At 40.7% G+C, this 18,487-nt stretch overlaps 1 protein-coding gene across 2 annotated transcripts in view; it reads left to right on the top strand.

The window, feature by feature from the left end:
- The first annotated feature begins 10,179 nt into the window (after positions 1-10,179).
- RICTOR (RPTOR independent companion of MTOR complex 2) overlaps positions 10,180-18,487 on the top strand; it is a 77,302-nt gene continuing 68,994 nt past the window's right edge. The window contains exons 1-2 of one of the 2 annotated variants that reach the window (XM_039709847.1): positions 10,180-10,294; positions 10,445-10,492. In XM_039709847.1, the coding sequence (XP_039565781.1) occupies positions 10,246-10,294; positions 10,445-10,492 (97 nt within the window). In that variant the 5' untranslated portion in view covers positions 10,180-10,245. The remainder of the gene's footprint in view (positions 10,295-10,444; positions 10,493-18,487) is intronic. The other variant, XM_039709846.1, reaches the window with a different exon arrangement.

Below are 18,487 nucleotides of genomic sequence, written 5' to 3'. Positions count from 1 at the left end.
ACAGCAGCCTCAGACCACCCTGCACAGAAAAGCTTTTTCATGTAGTGAAAAGAACTCAAGTGCTAGGAGAGTCAATAGATGTGCTTGTATTTGCACAGCCTCTGTTCTGACTCCTCGTGTGGATACATTCTTAACTGTGTGCACAGTCTATAATTACATGATGGCTCAATATTTTTTTTCCACAGGATCCCTGCCTCATTTAGCACATGGGCTGGATGAGAACTAATAGAAAGGGCAGTTGTTCAGCCCTGCTTATTCAGTTTCTGGCCACTCCTTCATTTAGTGCAAATCTTCCCAAGCTTATGCTGCACCCAGAATTATTAGTTTCTCATGGCATTCATCACAATGATATCTCACGTTCCCTTGAATAGGAATGGATTTGTCTTGTGAGAGAGGAAAACATTTTATCCCCATTTTAATGTATGAAAGGAAGGCACAAACAGAGAACAATTTGTGGCATATATCCATTAATCCTGTATATAAAACCAAACCACTGAAGCTAAATTAATTTTTTTGTACTTTCCTAGATTAGGACTCCCACTATTCTATCTTCCTGTTCTTTGCCTCTGCTTATGGTTAAATACAAAACTAAGAGAGACATCATCTTGTGTTTAAAAAGTAATAGTATGCAAAATTTATACTGTAAATAGACTACAGAATTACAGACTTTCCAAATGCTTCTTGAATTTTGGCAGACTTGGTGCTTTGACCGTTTCCCTGTTCCAGAGCTCAAGCAATTTCCGTGTGAAGAACCTTTTCCTAACATTTAAATCTCCCCTGACTCATCTTTAGTTCATTCTCTCAGGTTCTGTCACTGGTCACCACAGAGAAGAGATCCATGCCTGCCCCTTTGCTTCCATTCGTGAGGGGGCTGTAACTGCAGTGAGGTGTCCCCTCAGTCTCCTCTTCTCCAGGCTGAACAGAGCAAGTGACCTCAGAAACTTCTCATACGGCTTCCCCTCCAGACACTCAACCACCCTTGCTGCCCTCCTTTGGACACTCTCTAATAGTTTCATGTTTTTCTTACACTGTGGCACCCAAAACTGTCCCCAGCACTGGAGCTGAGGCCACCCTAGCTCCGAGCAGAGTGGGACAATCCCCTCCCTTGCCCGGCTGTTGATGCTGTGCCTGATGCCCCAGGACAGGGCTGGCTCTCCTGGCTGCCAGGGCACTGCTGGCTCGTGTTCAACTCACCAGTGACCAGGATGCCTTTCTGCAGTGCTGCTTTCCAGCACCTCATTCCCAGTTTGTCCATACGTTCAGGGCTGCCCCATCTCAGGTACAGAGTCCTCTCTGCTTTAGAGGGAGTCAACAGCTCCTCCCAGTTTTGCATCATCTGCAAACGTGCTTAGTATCCACCAAGTCCTGTGTCCAAGTCATTTCTGAAGATGTTGAAGAGCACAGGGCTGAGGATGGAGCCCTGTGGAACCCCACTAGTGACAGATTACCATGTCACTAGTGATATCTCTGATCTCACCTGTCACTGTAACCTGATGTCACCCCAGTCACTGTAACCCCTTGTGTCCCACCCATGAGCCAGCTGCTCAGCCACCACAGGATGTGTTTATCCAGCTGTGGGCTGTAAATTTTGTCCAGAAGGCTCCTGTCAGAGTATCAAAAGCTTTGCTGAAATCCAAAAAGATTGTATCAACTGCCTTCTCTTGATCAACAACGTTGGTTACCTTATAATAAAAGAAAATCAGATTTTAACTATGTTTACAGTAATAAAAAGGTGAGTAAATAGAGAATAGTAATTAAAATTTAATGTAAATAATAGGTTAGGCTATATTGAGAAACTTAATAAAAAGCGAAGAAGAATATTAGAATTTAGTGGTTGACATTATTACACTTTATATCCACTGCTATCTTGCACCTCCCATGTTAACAGGCAGTTTGTTGGTATAGTTTTGACTGATGCATGTGGCTCTTGTCAGAATTAAACCTTTATGTGTATATGGTCTGCTATAGCCTGGTCCCAAGGCTGAGACATCTGAACCAGCTCTGAAAGAGTCAAATTATCTATAAGAAGCAATTCTCTCAGGATAGCAGCATAACCCTACAAACTCTCCACCCTGACTGCTTAGCCTGGCTAAGAAATAAGGCTATAGTGCAGTTGAAGGGTCATCTTAAGCACTTTCCAGAGCCCTAGACACTTGGGAACAATTTCAGTGCCACTCTGATTAGCCATGGTACTGCAGAACACCCCCTAACTCATGTTCTAACCTTGTGCTGAGCAGCAGTGTGGCAGCCGCCAGTTCCCTGGGTGCAGAAAAGTACAGTGATCTCAGAGTCTTCCTTCTCTGTGTTTCATTCTAGATAGATGACTCCTAAACATACATAGAATTTGGTAAGTCATTTTTACTTTCCTCCTCTGAAAGCACTTTGAGAGAGAAGATTATGTTGTGAATAAATGTATAAAGTTTTATTGCTGGAGGATTTTTATATTTTGGGCCTTGCACAAAGAATATGGGACACTGTGTATCTTTTCTCTTAACACACAGACATGTAAATATTGCTTGAATTTAAAATACTCACTACTAGGCAGAAAGTAAGTATGCAAAATGTCAACACAAACATGAATGAAATGCTAATTAGATGGATACCAAGGGTTTTAAGAAATATTATACGATTTGCATTACTTCAGTAATAGCACAAAATCCTACTGCTCAGGAATCATGAGACAGGAAAAGAAAGGAAAAATTAGCACTGGCTTTTTTCCCTGCTTTTTTAAACTTTTTTTTTCTTTGGCCTGATTCCTGATTTTCAAGTTCTTAACAGAAAAAGCTGCCTGATCCTTCATTTACATGTAGGTGTGCTTCAGGTGGAAAATGTACACAAAACACAGACACACAATACAAGGCTCTCATCCATTTTTGCTGCTGACAGAAGGGACACACTGCCAAGCTCCCTTCCCTTCTCCTGCGTCTCAGCTTCTTCCATGTTCTCCTCCCTTGGACAATGTTGTCACACACCTTCCAGCTCACACAGGTAAGCCCAGTTTCTTCTTCTGCATTGATCCAAAGAAAATCTATATTTTGTTTTCATTACCTCCTTTCAATGCCTGACATGTTTTCTGTACTTTTTTTTATTCAATTACTTCCTGTTCCCCATAATTATTCCTCTTTTCCTTGACCATCTGACCATGGCATTCTGTTCTTTGCTTTTCTGCTTCCTTGTTCCTTTCTCCTTTCATCCTTTTAAACCGTTCCCCTACTTCTGCATTCCTGCCCCTGGCACTTTCATTTTTATTCCATTTTTAAGCTGTTGTTTAAATGCCTTTTTTTTTTGTCCAAGATTCCTAACTCTGTGGGTGACACCAGCAGAGGTTTAATGACAGGCACTGAGGAGAGTTATAATTCTTGTATATTGAGTTCGAGACTGTTTATCCCACAGCATTTAAAATCAGATCAAACATACCTTCCTCTGCCCTCAGTATTTGGGGGAGTTTTGTTTAGTACTCAAGTTGGGATGCTACATCTTACAACTGCCAGTTTAAACTTAAAAAAATTTCTTTTCTATTGCGTCCCTTTTTTCTACTTCTGTATTCATATTAAGCTACTTGCTACTGGCCATGTAAGAGACTGAAACATGTTCTAATGGCAATCACTGGCTGCTGAAAATCTCCAATATCCAAATATTTCAGTGTGGATACCAAGATGTATATCAGCATGGCTACTGAAATGTTAGCCAGTGTTTGTCAGCCAGTGCTCAAAGAAAATATTAATGGGCTTCTTCAGTTTTAAGAAAAGACTATGAGTTACAAAAATAGTTTCTGGTGTCACAAAGATTTTGCATCAGTAGATGAAAAATTATCCTTACATTGAGTTTCAGCACTGTTACTGGAGTTTATTTGGACAGAAACAGCAGCTGTGTTTTGTTGAAGTTTTTTGCTCAGGTGTAATTATTATGCCAACCATACGCAAACTAAACACCTGCTGCTTTTCACAGCTTCAATAGGATTATAGAGTGTGGAATGCTGGGAAAAATCTTACATGAACGGGTGCCTAAGTATAAGGCTGTACTAATTAACAATCTAGTTAGCAACCTGCCCAGTTAATCAGGAAGACTTGTTGCAGCACTTGACCTTCTGTTATTTTGCCACTGATTGTTACTGCTTTACTATGATACTTACTGCTGCTCTTGCTTAATTTTCTGCTATGCACTGTATGCTCATTTTTAAAATTTCTTCCATTATGGGGTACTGAAGAAGTATTAACACTACAAACAACTACAATCAATTCTGATTTTTATTAATACCTTTTATTTCTGTCTTTATTTAAGCATACTATCTTTGTGAATTAACTTGGATTATGATGATTTCCAAAATCAGAACAATTTCAGGAAAAGAAAAGAAATTTCCTGAGCTAAAAAAATTGTGAGGTATTGGGGGGTGTTTATAGCAAATTACATTACTTTTGCCAACTATATTGTTGATAGTTAAAATAGTGTCTACAGAACCCATTTTCAATATATGTAGAAATACATCTAGTTAATTATGTTTAAAAAGCATAGGAATATATAGGAAGAGCAAAGCATAGGAATATATTAGGGATATAGCATGTAAGCCAGAAGAGCATTCACATCCTAAAAAGCACATCCAGTAGTAACTGCAACTGCAAATAGCCTACATTTTTTTTCTCCAAGACCAAAATGGTCAAATCAAAACCAACTAACATATATATCAAAATTTCAGAAAAGAAAAATTCAGCATCCACTTAAGCAGTACTTACCCTAAGGTCTTCCTTGCTTGAATTACTCTCTGCACTGTGCCAGTCTGGGCAGTTTGGCAACCCACACCTTGCCTGCAACCAGATGCAGCCCATAGCTGCATCCATACTATATCCATACATCATTTAAAACTCTGCCAGGGAACATCCCTGGGCACTGGACTTTGATGGCCTTTGCTGTCACATTGCCTGAATTTTGTCTCATGACCAGTGCAAGGTTGTCCAAAGGATCTCCACCTCATCTTTTCAGGATATCCATGTCACTACTTCCCTCCCCAGGTGACCCCACGAATTGGTGGGTCCCAAGGGAGCAGATGCATATAAATGTCCAAAGGATCTCCACCTCATCTTTTCAGGATATCCATGTCACTACTTCCCTCCCCAGGTGACCCCATGAACCAGATGGATTCCCAAGGGAGCAGATGCATATAAAATGCAATATCCCTGCTTTCACTTTGCAATTCTGTTTCAAGACCTCTGCCTTTCCCAATACCCCAAATTCTGCTAGGTTTTCAACCCAGCTCTGGCCACACTGAATTTTTCTCAGATCCTCTGGTTGAACTCACAGCAAAAAGACTCTGTTCCCAGGAGTCAGATGAATTTACACGCAGGAGGAAGGACCTATTTCTGCGTGTTGCTGTATCATGGGGACATAAAAACAAATCTCAAGAATAGCACATTAAAGGACTTTGATTTATGTAGATTAAGCTGCAGCTAATTTTCCCATTTTTTTCCCTCCTCACATCCTCTGAAGAGGATGCCTTTTCAATCTTGCAGCACAATCCTCTCCCAAGCAGGTCCTTCTGTTGCACAACAGGCACACAAGCCCAGAGCTGCAGCTGCATCCTCCCACACACAAAAAGACTCTGTTCCCAGGAGTCAGATGAATTTACACGCAGGAGGAAGGACCTATTTCTGCGTGTTGCTGTATCATGGGGACATAAAAACAAATCTCAAGAATAGCACATTAAAGGACTTTGATTTATGTAGATTAAGCTGCAGCTAATTTTCCCATTTTTTTCCCTCCTCACATCCTCTGAAGAGGATGCCTTTTCAATCTTGCAGCACAATCCTCTCCCAAGCAGGTCCTTCTGTTGCACAACAGGCACACAAGCCCAGAGTTGCAGCTGCATCCTCCCACACACTGCTCTGTATCTGGTTGGAGATGTGACATTCATTGTCACACTTGTACCACTTTATGCCAACAGTGAAGCGCAGGGAGGTCTGAGAATTTCAGTGCCCAGGGGTCAGGCATTGTGCAGGTCTGCTCTAGGACCTCTGTTTTGCCTCAGAATGACCAGTGGGTGTTCAGAGCTGCCAATAATTTAATTTGATACTATACATTTGTCTGGCTGCTAAAAAAGTGCCGATGAGCTGGATTTGATTTGACTGAAATAGTGGAACTTCTAAATCAAAAATCTGCCAGGACCCATTCAAAGACAGAATGGTTTAGGTTGGAGAAGACATCTCAGATCATTGAGTCCAACTGTTAACTCAGCACTGCCAAGTCCACCATTACAGCATGTCCCTAAACACCACGTCTATCCAGCTCTTAAATACCTCCAGGAATGGTGATTCCCTGGGCAACCTCTTCCAATGCTTGACCAACTTTCCTGTGAAGAAATATTTCCTATTCTCCAGTCTAAACCTCCCTGCTGAAACTTGAGGCCATTTCCTCTTGTCCTGTTGCTTGGGGGAAGAGACTGACTCCCACCTTGCCAGATACAACCCTTGTCAGGCACCTCTAGAGAGTAATAGGGTCTCTCCTGAGCCTCCTCTTCTCCAGGCTAACATTCCCAGCTCCCTCAGCTGCTCCTCATAGGACTCCAGACCCTTCCCTAGGTCCATTGCCCTTCTCTGGACTCACTCAAGTACCTTAGTGTCTTTCTTGACCTGATTCTGAGCTGCTGCTCAGACAGACATTTTTACACCCTGAGATTTATTTATTTTTTTTTATTTTACATAAGAAAAATCAGGTCAAATGATTTTTGTAATATTATATGGACAAACCAATATCAGATAAACTTCTGAGATACTTCATTCAGTGTTGGTTTCTTTATACTTTTCTTTTTTATACCTCCACTGACATTATTTCTTAGCTGCAGAGAACAGAGCTCATGTTTTATCATGTTCTATGCAGTTTGCTGGTCTTCATGTCAAGAATAAGACTAAACAAACAGAGTGATTACAAAAATTCTTGCTAACAGTATAGAAATAGCAAAGAAGGGATGATTGTTTTAAAGTTTTGATCCCATTCATTAGATTTTCTTCTCTTTCTGTTTGTCCAATTGTCATTCAGTATTTACCATTTATTTATAGCCAATTTTATGATACTGCAAATTAAGGAAGAGTATTGCAAGTACATTTGCATAAGATAAAACACTCTGCAGCTACAAATCACAGCTTAGTTGAATTCAGTAAGTTATCTTCTTGTCTGCATAGTTTGATTCAAGTTTATGGTTTTTATTCTACATTTATACGATGGACAGGCTGCAGCTGGTGTACATTGCACATCCATATTCATTTCCGTGGAGTTTAAATGACTCAACACAGTAATGCTCTGCCACTAAGTTTCTTTCTTTGATTCCAAACAAGTGAAAAGCTTTCTTCTTTGATCTTTATTTCGGATTTTAATTCTTGAAGATCTATAGCTCACATAGTAGTAGCTTCTACAGTATATGGCATATCCCTGTTCAGCATGTAAAAAGGCTGCCCCACACATGAGGGGGCAAAAGCAACAATTTTGTGACTGGAAAAGAAAAGAACAAAGCAGGCCTTTTTTAGTCCTTCACATGCAAACACAGAAGTATGACTCAAGTTTTAGAAGCCCCTTTCCAGTCCTTGAACATGCAGAAATGTTTTACCCTGGTTTCAAGACTAACCGGCCTCTGCACACCTCCAGGTGACACTAGAGGATTGTTATATATTGTTATATGTCATGCTTTGCAGTAGAGAGAGGAAATACACCAGCAGCTCACAGGAAATTCTGCTTTCACAGTGTGTCCCTGTGTCTCCTTTTGGAGATTTACTAAACTACATAGAGAACTAAACTACATACTTTCACATAAAATTATAAAGGAAGAATTAAACTGAAGCATTCTGATTGCCCAATTGGCCACTAATATGTCTTTTCTTTGACTGGATTTATAGTGATTTGATGTATTGTGTTTTAGACACTGAATGACAAAAAATAAACAGAAGAGTCTGCCATACACTGGATCAGCTGTAATCTGTGACACACAAGCCTAGTGAAGAAGTTAATTTTCTCTTTGGTATTAATTTTCCCCCTCCAAAAGGGACAAAGAGATTTTCTCCCCTCCATATTTCTTCCTTTTTACATACTCAGGAGCAATAGTGGCTGATGAAAGTGTGTAGAAAATTTGACAGGTAAGGGAACTCTGTAATTTTTTGAATAAACTTTTGTGATTCTTTCCCCGCATTTGAGTGAAGACTAGAACATAGGAAAAGCTCCAAAGACAGATCCAAAAATGTGCTCTGCTCTCCTAGGGTGAGAACTCCTCATGCCAGTGATGACCACAACATTTCAAGGCCCTGACTTTCCTTGCAGACTTATGTATGGGGCTGTTGGGTTTTCTGTGTTTCTTGTTTGTTTGTTTGTTTTGTGAAGATCTAAGCAGTAGTTGAGGTTAATGCATTCTCACAGTTTCCATTTCTCCATAATTAAAAATTTAAAATCTAATGTTATTTTTCCTTTTTTCTTTTTTTTTTTAATTGCAGTTGTGACAAATATTAATTATACCTCAACCTTCTTTTAACAGAGCCTTGTGGATTAGCATTTATAACTGAGATTATGACATTCTTTTGTGTGTAATTATCAGAGACAACCGCAATTTTGCCTGCAGAATCCAAATATAATTAACGTGGACAGGAAACTCAAGCCCCCCCCCCAAAATAAAAAGTAATATTTTGATTATTAAAGGGTGTCTGCAGGAAAGAATCCGCTAAAGAGTACTCTGGGATTTAAAAATAACTCCTTTCTTATTCTCCCTTGTTGAAATATAATGTTTGGGTTTTCTTGAAGCACCTAATTTCTTCCAGACTTTGTATCTCTTAGGGAAGAAGCAAGTGCTGAATGGCAGTAGCATTTACTATGAGTGTCCAAAGCACTTTACGTAGAGATAACAAGTTCAAATCCAATCCAGACTGGACCAATATTTAGTGGTGAGTCAAAGTTATGTGAAAATAATTACACAACAGCAGAATGTGTATTAAATAGGATGCAGCATTACTATCACCAGCAGCAGTTAATTTGGCATTTGCAGGAGGTCAAGGGTTCCCTGAACTTGGAACCCTAAAGGACAGCCCTGAGGCACACTGATGAACCTGCTCAAGGAAGTTCAACCTGTTCCTGTGTTATGAGCAGATGAGATTTTATTGCTTAGAGCTTCTAATTTTCAGAATCTTTGGTTCCCCCAAAACATTAGCTTCATATTTAACATATTTTAAAATCATGATGCAGAAGTTTCTGAAAATCATATTTTAAATTGAGTATACTTGATATAATTATATTATAATAAGATTCTTCTGTGTCTGGCATTAATTGATATGCCAAAAAGTTTTTCCACTCTGTCTTATCAAATAATTATTTTACTCTCCTAGATCAGCATTAATGTTTCAGAAGTGTACCAGTAAGTGTAAAAATTTTGAGATGAAACTTAACGTTCATGAATACTCAAAACCTGCAGATTTTTATAAGTAATGTTGGATCTGAATTGAAAGACCTCAAGAGAAGAGGGAAAATTCAGAATGGAAAATAATTGACTAGAAAACAGGAAAACAGTTACCTAAGCTTCTGAAGGTATTTTGATACAGCTGGCTACTTCCACACTTCAGCTTCATAATTGTTTGGTTTAGAGAATTTGGGATGTCAGAGTGCAGGATTTGCCTTGTCCTGGCATCAGGGCGGGATGTGGGGCGCGATCAGCTAATTTAAACTTCTCCCTAAAGAGGAGACAGTATGGCAGCGAACGGTTTCTGGCAGTGGGACTTCTTTACCACATTGGGGTTTTTGGTTTGTTTTTCTTTGTATTTTTTAAATTGCATTTATTTTATTAACTAAGTTTCACAAATGTAAGAGCAGTGAGAAGTAGGTCAGCACTTGAGCCTAAAGAGACCCGCTGCGCACAAACCAAACAAGCGACGAAAAGCTGTTTCTTTTTTCCTGTTTTTAATTACTTCACGCTTTAAAAAAGCAGAAAACATCCGGCGTACAAAGCCCACGGTCACGCCGCACCCACGTGAATTACCACCTCATCACAAGGCCGAGAAACCGGCCGGGCAAACCCCGAAAGGAACAAAGACGCGGCACGGAGCCCGCCGTGCCCAAAATGGTGGCGGCCAGAGGCGGGGGGCGCCCCGGCGCCCCCCCCCCCCCCCCCCCCCGGGGGGGGGGGGGGGGGGGGGGGGGGGGGGGGCGCCCTCCGCGTCGGCGGCTCCGCGCGCCTCCCCTCGCGAGAGCGGGCGAGGTTTCCGGTGTTGTGGCTGCGGGGCCGCAAACATGGCGGCGACGCTCCGCGCCCGCTCGCTGAGGCACCTCCGCATCCGAGGTGAGGAGCGTCCCGCGGGCCGCCCCGCCGGCGCCCGCCCCGCCACGGTGCCCGCCGGCGCCCCCCGCTCCTCTCCTCCCTTTCCCTTCCCTGTCCCCGGCTTCTTCCTCCCCGCCCGTCTAACGCGCTTCTCTCCCCCCGTCCCCGCAGGTCGGAACGACAGCGGCGAGGAGAACGTGTCCCTCGATCTCAGCCGAGGTACGGGCGAGGCGGGGGGGCCGCCCGAGCCGCGCTGCGCCCGAGGCGGGAGCCGCTCCGCGGGCACCGCGGGGCCGCGCCCGGGCAGCTCCGGGGCCGCGGCGCTCCCGCTCCCCGGCGTGCGTGCCGAGGCTGCTCGGCCATCGCTGGGGCTGCCCTTGAAGCCCCTGTTGCTCGCAGACGGGGTTTTCACCGCGGCCGAGCCTCCGGCCGATCGTGCCGTGCGCCTCCGAGCAGCCGTGCGCCTGACTCCATCCCGTTTCCGTGTATATCCCTAGGCCGGCTGGGCACTCCGCGGGCCGTGAGCCTCTTGCTCCAAGACCAGCGGCTGCTCATATCCCCTTTACTTGTTAAATTGCTTCAGACATCCTCCAGTGCTCTCTGATGTGTCAGGGGGGAGTGGGGGTGGTTAAGAGGAAGGAAGCAACGCTGATTATCTGCTACACGCTGAGAAGTTTTGTCTCAGACGAGCAGGTACTGGTTCCCTACATACATGTGGAAATGTGATCTTGTCTAGCTGAGTACTGAGGTAAGGGTTAGACCCTCCCGAAGAGCCTGGTAAAATTCAGAAAGCAAACTGGAATGTTCCTACTCTAGAAGTGGTGATATTTCATGGGACAGAGGATCCTGGTCTGGGGAGGGAATGAAGTTTATGCTGGTGTGTAACTGTTCTGCTTCAGGAGATCCAGGATGACTGTTATGCTGAATAGATCCATTTTATTGGGAAGTAGGCAGGGAAATGACAGAATCAATGAGATAAAAGTGGCCTGTGAAATGGAAAGGAAGTAAAAATACCAGGAGCAGAAGTACTGTTTTCATCTTGGAATTGTTGATACTGCATTATACTTTCTCTAATTCGCTTTTCCCACAAAGTAAGCTGTGTTTAGAATTATTTTATTAAACAGTTTTATTGTGGGCTGCAAGTTATCCCTGTGTATACATATCATATTTACAAGTGTGTTTTAATAACTGGGAAAACAGCTAGGGTTCCCTCAGTTTAAAGAAACAGGCTCTTCTCATTCTGTCTCCCAATGGACATGATTACTTTAGAGAAGTGCTGTCTTTAAAAATTAAAACATGTGAAACTTTCATCAGTAAAATGTGGAACGAAGGCCTTAACAGTTTAAGCACATGACAAAGTTATTACTGTAAGCAAGGTTACCTGTTTATGAAATCTGCAGAATTAGGATTTTAATGAATGGGTCTCATAATTTCTTTTTAATGTTCTGTAGCATACTGAAGTATTTTGAGGTGAAAGAACAATACGCAAAATTTAAATGCTGGAGTGGTAATTTTGAGATGTGCTCTGCTTGAAATCTTCTAATCAGAATTTGATAGGTGACTGTCATTGTGATACCGATTCTTGCCATGAGGTGTTTTCAGCTACCTGCTGATTCCAAGAGGCCTGTAGTAGTAGCAGTACAACTGTTACACTGTATCATGTTGTAAGATAGGCTCGTGAGTAAGATGCAAACTGCATTTTTAATATGTGTTTTCGTTTCTTTTTAATTAAAAAAGGTATTTTGCACTGTGCCAATTTATCTTCTATTACCAAAAGAATAAATCATTGGGGAAATCAAATAAGAAGCTTTTTTAAATTTATATGTTAAAAACCAACGGTTTGGTTTTGTTTTTTTTTTTTTGTTAGAAAGGCTACAGCTGACTGATCTTTAACCGTATAGCACCGTATATCTATGTAGATATTAACTGCATTTTAAACAGGAAACAAAAGTAAGAAGCTTAAAAGTCTCAGCAAGACATTAACTAAGCTAGATGATAACTTGATTTCCATGGTGAACACAACGAGTATTTGTTTTTCCAGCTGTTACAATAGTTATGTAAGCAATTATTTTAAATATTTTGTTACCCTAATTTGGTACTAATAGCACAATGTTTTGATTCACTGTGTTGTGCAGATCACATAGTTTTCCACAGGGCTCACGTTTGCATTAGCTTAAAAGAATGTTCTAATGTTTTTTGTTTCCTGGTACAACTGAACTTTGTGTTGATTAATGTGAAATATCTGATTTGGGCAAAGTAGAGAATCACCATAAACAGAGCCTCAGCCATATGCTTCTAGTTACAGGGGCCTCTTTGTTACAAACACAAGAAATTCTATTGGCACTGCCTGATTTTGAATAGGTTCCTGTTAGTAATGGCATGACAGCCTACAGGTTAGACCTTTACTCGTCCACACCTGTGACTACACTTGCCATGCAAGAGGCCAGTGCTGTTATAAAGAATTTCAAAACAAATAATAGATGTGGGGAGAGCACTCCAGTTCGTGCTGCTCTGACTTCTGCTTCTTCCTAGCTTTTTGAGCAGTAAGGTGTGAGGACTGCCTTGCTGCTTGCAGAGTGATCTGCATTTCTCTGTATGTGTTTGGTTTGCTCTTTTTTCTGGTCCTGTAGTTTTCCCAGAAGACACCAAGCCTTTTACAAATTTTTACCGTGGCTGCTACACTAGGTTTACTTTTTGGAGCTACTTGGTGCTTTGCCTTTTTAAAAATGATACATTATGTTTATGAAAGCCATTTTGCATGATGGTGGATGCTGCATTTTGTGTGTTTGTATAGGTATGTGTGAGCTTTCTGTTTACATTTATTAGCCTAGTTAAAGATGATAATGTAAGTTTGTGGTTTGCTTTTTCTGAGTTTTTTAACTTTTTCAGGGTGTGCGGTTGGTTCTTTAGGGGTTCTTTGTTCTTTTGTTTAGTTGGGATGATTTTTTTGGGGGGGGGTTTTGGTGTGTATTTGTTTGTTTGTTTTTTGTATTTATTTTGTTTCTGAGCCACTAAGCCCTGCCCATCTTGTAAGGGAATTCAGATAAAGCTTTTTTAAGAATACCACTTTGCTGAAGCATTGATCAGCTCTGGCAAAATTGTTCCCAGGATAAACATTTCTGCATATAATGTTGGTATAGTAAGAAATAATGGTGCAGATACAGGGTAGAGTCATTGCTTTTGTCTAGTTAAATAATACGTCATGTATTCTGTTGATTACAAAATTGCAATTAATAATTGGGATTTGGAACACTCATGTTTTGGCCTTGTGTTATATTACCTGCTCAGAATAGAACAGAAAAGGAAAAGGAGGACAGACTCACCACCAGTACAACTCCCACTGCAGTCATCTGGAAGGAATTAGCAGTGGGATGAGAGAGATTGGTTTAATTAGACTACTGAAATCAAGCTCATAACTTCTGAAGGCCAGAAATGACAATTGGAGGTATCAACCAGATTAGTGCATTTGGTAGGGGTTTTTCCACTGGCTTTGGCCATGGTTGTGTATATAAGCATAATACAAATATTGTGCACCTTTTCTTTGTTTCTGACTGTTTTACAGGCATTCGAAGTTGAATCACAGAAGCTCATACTCCTCCTGGAGCTCTGGGCACTGTTAAAGGCCTGTGTAATCCACACTTCATGTGCTCCTAAGTTTTGGCAGAGAGGTTGAACTATGTGACCTTGAAAGATCCTTCCAGCCCAAACCATTCTGTGATTCTTTGCTCACCTCTGTAACTGAATCACTTTATACTGCTGGGTGATGAACACCTCTTCTTTTGTTGGAATTTTGGCTGTTGTCCTTGGATCTTGAAGGCCTCAGTAGTTTGGAACTTGGCTAGTTGAGAGCAGTCTCATGGTTTATTATCTGTCATCAGGCTCATCTTCCTTTGAGGGATCCCTATTTTCTTGGAATCCTGTAGCTCAGAGGTTGTGCTGGCTATTAGGACCTTTCCAGAGCTTGTTTGCTTACTGGTGCAGGGGTGCCAACTGCATACTGAAGTTGAGTAAAGTGCTGTTCGTGTGTGTAAGTGTTCATTTCCTTTGTTTTGAGGGTAGCAGTCTTCACTTGCTGATAGTGTACTCTTTAAACAACTGAAATGTACCTATCTCAAGCATTAGTACTTTCATTTATTATTCAAAAACATGCATTGCAAGATTCTACTTTTGTTTATCAAATTTTCTTGTACAGATGATTCTATTTTGTAGATGTTGAGTCTTTGACTAACATAGGACATACATGAACAAAGCAGCAGCTGAGAAAGTGAGTTGGTTTTTTTTCTCCCTGAGACTGATATCACAAAATTGACTAGTGTTGTCTGAGAAAATACTCTTTCCTTTTTTGCCTTCATTTTTTCCAGTCACATAGGTAATAATAAAACATAAAGGAGTTCCATTTAACTTTATGAGGTCTAAGTGGTGTTACTTTTCTTACTGCACTTCCATAATTTCAAACCGCATAGTATTTGTCGTCCACACCTGTGACTACACTTGCCATGCAAGAGGCCAGTGCTGTTATAAAGAATTTCAAAACAAATAATAGATGTGGGGAGAGCACTCCAGTTCGTGCTGCTCTGACTTCTGCTTCTTCCTAGCTTTTTGAGCAGTAAGGTGTGAGGACTGCCTTGCTGCTTGCAGAGTGATCTGCATTTCTCTGTATGTGTTTGGTTTGCTCTTTTTTCTGGTCCTGTAGTTTTCCCAGAAGACACCAAGCCTTTTACAAATTTTTACCGTGGCTGCTACACTAGGTTTACTTTTTGGAGCTACTTGGTGCTTTGCCTTTTTAAAAATGATACATTATGTTTATGAAAGCCATTTTGCATGATGGTGGATGCTGCATTTTGTGTGTTTGTATAGGTATGTGTGAGCTTTCTGTTTACATTTATTAGCCTAGTTAAAGATGATAATGTAAGTATGTGGTTTGCTTTTTCTGAGTTTTTTAACTTTTTCAGGGTGTGCGGTTGGTTCTTTAGGGGTTCTTTGTTCTTTTGTTTAGTTGGGGTGATTTTTTGGGGGGGGGTTTTGGTGTGTATTTGTTTGTTTGTTTTTTGTATTTATTTTGTTTCTGAGCCACTAAGCCCTGCCCATCTTGTAAGGGAATTCAGATAAAGCTTTTTTAAGAATACCACTTTGCTGAAGCATTGATCAGCTCTGGCAAAATTGTTCCCAGGATAAACATTTCTGCATATAATGTTGGTATAGTAAGAAATAATGGTGCAGATACAGGGTAGAGTCATTGCTTTTGTCTAGTTAAATAATACGTCATGTATTCTGTTGATTACAAAATTGCAATTAATAATTGGGATTTGGAACACTCATGTTTTGGCCTTGTGTTATATTACCTGCTCAGAATAGAACAGAAAAGGAAAAGGAGGACAGACTCACCACCAGTACAACTCCCACTGCAGTCATCTGGAAGGAATTAGCAGTGGGATGAGAGAGATTGGTTTAATTAGACTACTGAAATCAAGCTCATAACTTCTGAAGGCCAGAAATGACAATTGGAGGTATCAACCAGATTAGTGCATTTGGTAGGGGTTTTTCCACTGGCTTTGGCCATGGTTGTGTATATAAGCATAATACAAATATTGTGCACCTTTTCTTTGTTTCTGACTGTTTTACAGGCATTCGAAGTTGAATCACAGAAGCTCATACTCCTCCTGGAGCTCTGGGCACTGTTAAAGGCCTGTGTAATCCACACTTCATGTGCTCCTAAGTTTTGGCAGAGAGGTTGAACTATGTGACCTTGAAAGATCCTTCCAGCCCAAACCATTCTGTGATTCTTTGCTCACCTCTGTAACTGAATCACTTTATACTGCTGGGTGATGAACACCTCTTCTTTTGTTGGAATTTTGGCTGTTGTCCTTGGATCTTGAAGGCCTCAGTAGTTTGAAACTTGGCTAGTTGAGAGCAGTCTCATGGTTCATTATCTGTCGTCAGGCTCATCTTCCTTTGAGGGATCCCTATTTTCTTGGAATCCTGTAGCTCAGAGGTTGTGCTGGCTATTAGGACCTTTCCAGAGCTTGTTTGCTTACTGGTGCAGGGGTGCCAACTGCGTACTGAAGTTGAGTAGAGTGCTGTTCGTGTAAGTGTTCATTTCCTTTGTTTTGAGGGTAGCAGTCTTCACTTGCTGATAGTGTACTCTTTAAACAACTGAAATGTACCTATCTCAAGCATTAGTACTTTCATTTATTATTCAAAAACATGCATTGCAAGATTCTACTTTTGTTTATCAAATTTTCTTGTACAGATGATTCTATTTTGTAGATGTTGAGTCTTTGACTAACATAGGACATACATGAACAAAGCAGCAGCTGAGAAAGTGAGTTGGTTTTTTTTCTCCCTGAGACTGATATCACAAAATTGACTAGTGTTGTCTGAGAAAATACTCTTTCCTTTTTTGCCTTCATTTTTTCCAGTCACATAGGTAATAATAAAACATAAAGGAGTTCCATTTAACTTTATGAGGTCTAAGTGGTGTTACTTTTCTTACTGCACTTCCATAATTTCAAACCGCATAGTATTTGAGTCCGTGTTCCCACACGGTATATCATAATGCATTGCATGCAGGGCAAACATCTCGGGATGCTATTTGCAGTTTACAGCCCACAGAAATGTCAGGCATTTTTAAGGGTTATTTGTGGGATAGTTAAAGAAGGCTAGATGAATTTTGTTTCCAAAATCAGCTTGAGATTTGGTGACCATACTGTTTCCAGCTTTCTTCATCAGTGTAGAAGAAGCAGGGAGAACAGAGCACACATCTGATACTGAAATCTCAAGTAGTGGGGGAAGCAGAAAAATAACCCTTTTGTGTTGCTTGCAGTGTGGCAGTAGGGAAACCACTGTAGAGATGGCAGCTGGTGCATACTTTCTAATGGCTCAGAGGCAGTTCTTCCATGCTAATGGCAAGTCTGTTACAGAAAGCCTTTAGGTGTTTCTTTCTGTACTTGTGGAAAATGTACTTGGCTTGAAAATTTGGGGAAGTGGGGCTCCACCACACCATAGAAACAGTGTTTTTAAAACAGCCAGACAATCAAAATGTGTGGGTACCTTTCACACGTTGCAGTATGGCCGGCCATCATTTTCATGGGTAGGTATAGCGAGATGTTGTGCTTGAGCAAGTCACACAGAGCAATAGGTGTTTTTCGCTCCTTTTTTTGTGAATCTGTAACTGAAACTGTAACAGTCATAAGAAGATAATTAGTGACATTTTTTATTCAGTCTCCTGAGGCGAGAAATATGCAACAATGGGACAAAAACCGTTGGAGAGACCTCTTACTTTGTTGGCTGAGAAATGTTATGCTGTGTTATTTTTGTATGTTGGAGTTTTTTATTACATAGGAGGAGCAAAGAGAAAGTGATCAAGGATGGTGGCCTGCTAAGTTTTTTGGCAATATGTAAGCTTTCGATAGGTTTTAAAAGTAAGAGAGTTGAAGTGCTGAATACAGGCACTTCAGAATTAAGTCATACACTTAACTGTCCTGTCTGCACTTGTGCTTGTACTTGTGCTTTAGTTGAATGTTGTTTTAGAATTGTATAGTGCATTGTCCCAGTTAGATTAATAACACTTTTGTACCTTTTGCTTTGCTTCCTAAGCACTACTTTTATAATCTTAAGACTTCACAGAACTACTAAGATGGTGTGTGCTTAAAATATTTCCACTTTCCATTTCTTCAAAATGAGAACCACATTTTTAATGAAAGAAAAATTTCAGCAAAAGACCACTTTAAAATCTTATGGCTTGCTTGTCTGTTGTTAAGATTACAGATTTCTTTAAGAATTAGGTACTACCATGTCTTTGAAGATCTACACTTATGTCTGTCTTTAAAGTTTTTAAGTACAGCACCTCTAAATTTGTTTTTGTGTGTGGGTTCTTTGTTCTTAATGTTGTGGTCAGAGAATAAAACAACTATTCTAAGATCTTGTACTTTCTATTACCAGAGATTATTCTGTGATTTGGATCAGTATCACTATACTGATCCAAACACCTTTGTAGATGTTTAAGCAATGCTATGTTTTCACTACTTTCTTCAACATACTTCCTTCCCTCCTGAGTGCTGAAGTGTCAAAGTCTCCTGCTGCCTTCTTGATATATTTGAGTCTTTGTCATAAATGTTATTCATGGGTTTTTTTTGTTGCTTCCAGCATCTCCCACTTAGAGATTAGAGCAATGCTTGATTTCAGCAATTTTTCTGTTAGAGCCTATCCCATGTA

This window comes from Passer montanus, unplaced genomic scaffold (genome assembly GCF_014805655.1).
Source record: "Passer montanus isolate IOZ18808 unplaced genomic scaffold, ASM1480565v1 scaffold22, whole genome shotgun sequence".
Lineage (NCBI taxonomy): Eukaryota > Metazoa > Chordata > Aves > Passeriformes > Passeridae > Passer > Passer montanus.
Note: the sequence above shows the minus strand (reverse complement) of the source record. Positions and strands in the feature narration are given on the sequence as shown.